This window comes from Aplysia californica, unplaced genomic scaffold (genome assembly GCF_000002075.1).
Source record: "Aplysia californica isolate F4 #8 unplaced genomic scaffold, AplCal3.0 scaffold00122, whole genome shotgun sequence".
Taxonomy (NCBI): Eukaryota; Metazoa; Mollusca; class Gastropoda; order Aplysiida; family Aplysiidae; genus Aplysia; species Aplysia californica.
In genome coordinates this window covers 53276-60163 of record NW_004797392.1, presented here as the reverse complement: position 1 = coordinate 60163, position 6888 = coordinate 53276, and the positions used below count along the sequence as shown (strand labels likewise).

The 6888-nt window shown below is 41.3% G+C and overlaps 1 protein-coding gene across 1 annotated transcript in view; it reads right to left on the bottom strand.

Annotated features, from left to right (window-relative positions):
• Window positions 1-2008: 2008 nt before the first annotated feature.
• Window positions 2009-6888, bottom strand: part of LOC101863664 — a 7180-nt gene continuing 2300 nt past the window's right edge. Inside the window, exons 3-5 of the mRNA XM_005096147.3 lie at window positions 6220-6420; window positions 5233-5357; window positions 2009-3381 (exon numbers count right to left, since the gene is read on the bottom strand). Coding sequence (XP_005096204.1) covers window positions 3228-3381; window positions 5233-5357; window positions 6220-6420 — 480 coding nt within the window. The 3' untranslated portion in view covers window positions 2009-3227. The remainder of the gene's footprint in view (window positions 3382-5232; window positions 5358-6219; window positions 6421-6888) is intronic.

Sequence of the window (6888 nt, the reverse complement as noted above, 5' to 3'; positions counted from 1 at the left end):
ACACACACACACACACACAGGGCACAATCTTGAATAATAAATATCGGGTCGCGTCAAGGCACCAAAATATCATTTACCTTCGTAGGTATGTGGGAGATTCTATAGCTTGACAGGCAATTTACAACTAATACATGATGTATGTCTCCTGTTGAATTTGCTACCTCAGAATCACAAAGTTCCATGTGGCATTTTTGGCCGTTTTGAGTTATTGACACAATAAGGTCCGAGAGCAAAGGCTCTGTTCTATCAAAAATGTAACAATATTCGGAGTCGTTATCAAGATATTCAAAGAATTACATTTGAAAAGGCTTGACATATTGTGACACTAAAACATTTTGACGTCAAATTTCTCAAAACTTGTTACTGAGCTTATAGAACGTTGTAATTCTGAGGTACCGTGTTATGTCTGCAGCAAGGAGCCGTCCACGAAGACCTTGAGGGCACCGGCGTAAAGGAATGGCAGCTGGTGTTTCGTGGGGTGGCCGGGGCGGGCTCTGATGTCTTACAGCAGTACACTCATGACATGGACAAAGATGCCATTCAGGACGAATGTTTAAAGGTTTGTTGTCCACGTAAAGGTAAAAACGGTAATCAAAATAAGCAATCATTGGTCTTCCAGAATCAATGTTTAAAGGTCTGGGATCCATGTTAAGATTTTAAAAAAATCCCGTTGTTAAAGCAGGCAGTCATACGTAAGTAGAAATTCCATTCAGGGTGAATGTTTTAAGGTCTCTAATCCTTGGAAAGGTAAAAATCGTAATCAATGCAGATAATTATAAGTAAGTAAAAAAGTCCATTCGGGATGAATGGTTAAAGGTGTGTAATCCATAGTGAATAATCCATTCAGGATGAATGTTTGACGGTCTGTTGTCCACGTAAAAGTAGATGCCATAGTTAATGTCAGCAATCATAACCTTTTCCTTTTCCCCTTTTTGTTATCTTCAGTCGGATCCTCTACACCATTGCACTCAGCATTACAGAGACAACTACGCACTGAGCCAGTGGCAAGACATCGAGGAGGTTGCCTTCATTCTATACAAGTCTGGATGGGACGTGAAGCGCATCGTCTTCAACGGCACGGGCTCTACCAGCAGAAACTGGTTTGACCGACACCGTGTGAAGACTTCGAGCTGGCCAGATTTGGTGGGCAGCCCCACAGTACATTACTTCTCTATCGAGGGGAACCAGCAGAAACACCGCCACTTCTTCATAAACGAATACCAGTCCGGTTGTCACAATCTCTCCGGCTGGTTCGTGGCTGTTGAGATGGGCTCAGGCATGGCCTTCGTGATACTAAACGTGTTATAACGAAGGCCATGGCTCAGGTCCGCGATGTGGCTGGGAGACAGGTCCATTCCCGGCTCTTCTCTACGCCAAGGGGAACCACTCGGAAGTTTTTAGCAGCGGTGACGTAGGAAGAGCGGATGAGTTCCGGGTGTACGTGAAGCGTCGACATTCCGCTACTTTATAATTACAAAGTTCTATCTTACATTTTTGGCCGTTTTTAGTTATTAAGTCCACGAGGTCAGAAACCGAGTGTTCTATCTGCTCTATAAAAAAACATGTAAGATTATTTGGAGCCATTATCAAGATATTCATAGAATTGCATTCGAAAAAGTTTGACATGGTGCGGGACTCAAACATTTTTTAACGTCGATTTTCTCAAAACTAGATACTGAACAGATAAAACATTAAAAAAATTCTAGGGTAGTGATACGTGGCATGGCTATGAGAAAGCTTTTCGCTCTTTCACGGTGGACAAGGGAAGTCGTGGTTCAAATAGCATTTGCCCATTCAGCAATTTTGATGTTTTTGTCGTCATTTTAACTCTATAAGGACCAAGCGGACAAATGATAGTGTCCGATCAGCAACAGAGCAAAAACGATGTTTCGGCACGTTTCGAACCATCATATATACAAATCAAAAACACGAATTTGCATATTTCGTAGTATGCATGTTGTTGCATGCCATTAAACGTCTTAGACAAAGATAACAAAAACGAAAATCTGTTTGAATAATGAATTTATTATGTCCCTTAACAGCACATCTTTAAATGTTGTCGAATGACCAGAATGTGTGTTTTCCAGTGAGTTCATTGCCATTGTTTACTGGTTGTTGTTGTTGTTGTTGTTGTTGTTGTTGTTGTTGTTGTTGTTGTTTTTGTTGTTGTTGTTGTTGCTGTTATTGCTTCTATGTTGTCATTGTTTTTGTTTCCCTTGTTAATGTTAGTTTCGTTATTCGCGGAGATAATTAAATGAATTACTACTCCACATATAAATAATTGTGAGGCTGGCTTATCACCTTTTTGTCTATCTTCGAAACATCAAGAAGTAAATAATTTTAAGGGAGACAACTGCAAATCGTGATATGACTACTCAGAAAGAAAGGGATAACAAGGAGAAAGCCGGGATGAAATTAAAAAAAACAACCCCAACAACCCAAAACTGTTAAGAGTTGTTAGATAATCCCGTGGACTTGCTGACCATATACTGTGCACATAGACACAATGCAGCGCCAGTTGGTGATGCGGTTAAACGCTTCACTGTCACAGGCAGGAGTCCCGAATTCGATTCCCGGAAAATTTCTATTGAGAATCGCGGTCTTTTTCTTGGGATGTTACATATCTCTCACTGTCCAGGCTGGTCCTGTCATGAAGGATCGGAAGCCCATCTCCTAGAAGATCTAAATTGCGTCCATGGGTGCGTAAAAAACATCTGCATAAAAAAACAACAACACAAAAAACACAAAACAATGCTGCTTCACAAGAAGCAGATAGGTAAACAGGAAGAAAGCACCGGTGGTATAATCCAAACTCCACTTTGGAAACTAGATGTAGTAAAGGCTGGCATGACGAGTCCTGGTGGAGGATAAAGTGGCTTTTCCCTGGATGGCCGGGTATAAGACAACACTCAGAACCCTGGGGAGAGTACCCGAAGACATCCGAGGAACAAACTCAAGTTTTTTGAAAATCTCCCAATACGTTTATTTATTATGTTAATTCAAACATAAAGTATTACATGTTTGTTTATGTGGACTGGGATGAGCTGGTCGAAGTCTTGGTTTCCGTGTAGGTTCTCTGTGAAGATAGCTCATGACGTCATGCATAGAAGGTTCTCTTGAGGAACCACAAATGATGTTATGCCCGGAAAGTTCATTTACCGACCACTCATGACGTCATGCCTAGAAAGTTCATTTACCGACCACTCATGACGTCATGCCTGGAGGATTTACTTGCCGACCACTGCCCCGGTGTTGTACTTGACGAACACGGCAATGAAGTCTGCCCGCTCTACGTCACCTGTAGTCCAGTTGGTCATGACGTCTTTTTTAGCGTACAGAAACATCGGGAAGCCAGAGTTCTTCTCCCAGGCACAGGGTACACTGGTAGGAACATTATGTTTTAGTTTTTGTAAGAAATTTACGGCACTTGCAACACAATAAGGTCATAGAAGTAAAGAAGATTAGAGGTGTTACAAGAGAGTAACAAGCACAAAAATGAAGGAGGGGAGATAAGGACAATCGATGTTTTATAGGAAAGAAGGGGCAAACCACACCAGAGCACCCGCCAACCACCCACAGGAACATTGGCCCGACAATAATGTCATACATACATACAATATGTTAGAAACAGAAAATAACAAAAAATTAGACAAATACACCGAGCTACATGTATGTTGTGGAAAACGATTTCGTTGTGCCAAGTAAAACACCGCTAGGTCATAATGAATAAAATACGAGAAGGCAAAATGTGGAACAAAAGTGCCGGGTGTGGACAATGAAATCTCTACGCTTGAATTACAAAGTTCTTTTGGCTCAGTACCTAGTTTTGAGAGATCTGACGTTAAAAATTTTGAGTTTCACATGTCAAGCGTGACTGAGATGCTAAGGTGAACCAAAAGTTAAACAATAACCGGTTAAAGGATTTAATTTAAGAGAACTGTCGCCATGGCTTACTTCTATTTCAATACGTAACGGGTGACTATGACTCTGGGTCTATTATGTTGGTATATTTGATATGTTTGAGTTAGGTCAAACGTAAGATTACAATTATATCAAACTCGTATTTGTCGGACATTTTCATTATATAGTCATTGAATAATTTTAACTCCTCTCTCAACACTGCTAGGTTATTTAAGACGACAGGACCTCCGATTTGACTCCCATCTCCGATAGTCCTGAGCCAAATGGGTCGAGAACCTCAAAAACTCCCCCAAACCAAAAAACATAAGTTCTGTGAGAATTCGAGCCAGGGCTACCCGCTCTGTAGCCCACCATGATACCAACTGAGCTGACGATGAGCACTCAAATATCTTGCGCAGGATGATGATCTCTTTGTCAAATAAACCTTTTGTGGGCCAGCTGTTGAAATGTTCTAAGCCCCAACATTGTTATATGTTTTTTTCCTGATCAGTTGCAGTTTTTTAAACCAGGGAAATCTACTGCATGTGCTCAAGAAATATTTGGTCAAAATTCAAATTTTAAACGCTGAAAAAAGCGAAAAAAATCCCAAAACACAAAACAAACAAACAAAAAAAACAAAAAAAAAAAGCTCACCAAAAACTCCCAAAACAACCCCCCCCCCCTCCAACGATACAGGGGCAATTGTTCAAAGAGTGGAATAGTTTTCCTTCTTTCCTGCCATATTTTGCTTTCTGAATGCAGTACATTTTAATAGCTCGTCCATGACTTTTAACTGCTTACCTTTTCCAGGGGGTTCTCGAATCGTGGCTAAGAGGTTACAGTGTTCGCCTCTCATTCAATAGGCCCCGGGGTCGAAACCTGACAGCGACGGAAAATTTTCTTCCCTATAATTTTTTCCTTTTCCTTTTACCCCCTTTCCTGCTTTCTAACCATGGCGGTTCTATCGTCTGCTTCTTCTCCCCTTTTTGCCCCCTCCCCCTTGTCCTCTCCTCTGGGTCCTGACTCTTACTGCAGCCTCTCTGCTGCTACTCCTTGGCTCCTTATATTACTGTTGTCTTTCAGTCACACCCCTGATCTTAGGGTAGGAAAGATCTAACACCTAGCCAGAAGTTGTGCACGTTAAAGATACCTTAGTGGTCCAAAACCGAGGAGAGTAGGCTTCAGATGTCACCCCTGCAAAAATTCAAAATTAATTCCTACCAAACTGAAAATGTTCAATGTGCCCCGTGCGCTCATATGGTCGTATGCAGTTGTGAGAGCCGTAAAACACTTTACAAAACAAACAAACAAACAAACAAATGAACAAATTACTTTTTCCTGTCCACAGCAACGAACCACCCTGCGTCACTGGGGCAGCCCCCGTACTGGTGGTTCATGAAAAAGCGACGCTGCAGACTGTCGTCTCCGTGCACGCTGAAGAAGTTCTTGCCATTCTTCTGTCATTGAAAAACAAAACAACATGGTGCCCATGAATCCCCGAGTTGATGCACAATCGAAATTGTGTAAGACGACCATCCACCGTCGAAGAGGAAATTGGCTGACTTAAAAAGGTGACCATTTTACATAATGTCATATCATTGTATATACAAAAACGAAAAGGGGGAAATGGCCATTTGTAGAGGTTACTATTTGTTACAGGTGGCCGTTGAAGTGAGTTGAACTGTATTAAAAAGCCTGGTCACCAATAGAGAAGTGCAGTTAGTATTGAGATGAAAAAAAAATCAGTATTTCGTGTGAGATCAAATGTGTTTATTTGTGGATACCCAGGATACCTTACATGGCATATTAACTGTTGAAAACCATAGTGTGAGTGGTTCACTGGTGTTCTGGCTGGTGTAGTTTGCTCCTTTTTCTTTTCTACCAACCGTCTATCATCCTTATCGCTTCTCTTTCTTTTATTGTATATTACTCTCTATTAACACCTCTAAACTCCGCCATTATACGACTTAATTGTGCTGCTAGGGCCGTAAAACTCTTACATAAAACTAAACTAAACTGGAAAAACTGTGAGCGAATCCAACAGAATGGATCATGTTCGTAATGTCTTCCAACTGTAGTTTTCATTCACACTGATCGTATCACTGGTGTTACCATCAAGGGTGGTTGGTGGGCTCTCTATTTGGCGTGGTTTGTACTTTCTTTCCTTTCAAACATCTATCACCCTTATCTCTCCTCTTCTTTGTATGTTTCTCATAAGTAACGCCTCTAATCTTCGGGCACTTATAAGACCTCTTTATGTTGCTAGTGCCGTAAAACTCTTAGTAAACTAAACTAAAGGAAACAAAAGTCTCATGATACCTTTATATCTGTCCAGGAAGAGCTGACTATCCGCTTCGAGTCGCACCAGTTCTGGTAGTTTGTGCCGGTACCGTCAAAGATCACGTGGGCCACCCGCACACCGCCCTTGTAGATGACGAAAGCAACTTGCTCAAAGTTGGCCCAGTGGTCCATGACGTCATTGTTGCGGTAATGGTGCTGGCACGGCTCCTGGCTGAAAATCTGAGACAGCAGAAGAGGAAGCATAACAAATGTGTTAGAAATGCAAAACAACACAACCACAAAAACTTTAAAACAAAACACAGAAACAGAAACAAAAATAGACGGAGAAACAAACAACACAAAAGAAAGAAAGAAAGAAAGAAAGAAACAAACAAACAACCAATCAAACAACAAACAACCAACCAACCAACCCATAAAAAACAAACAAAAGAACAAACAAACAAACAAAACGAACATTAAAAACAAAAACAAATACAATTGTGTTTGAAAAGAACGTCCACTTTCTACACAATCAACCCAAGTACGCTCAATCCAGTGCCAGAGAAAAATACGGACAAAGAATATCGGCAAACCCCAGCCCAATTTTTAAAAAATCAACACACTAAAGCACTCGCGCGCGCGCGGGCGCACACGCACACACACACACACACACACACACACACACACACACACACACACACACACACC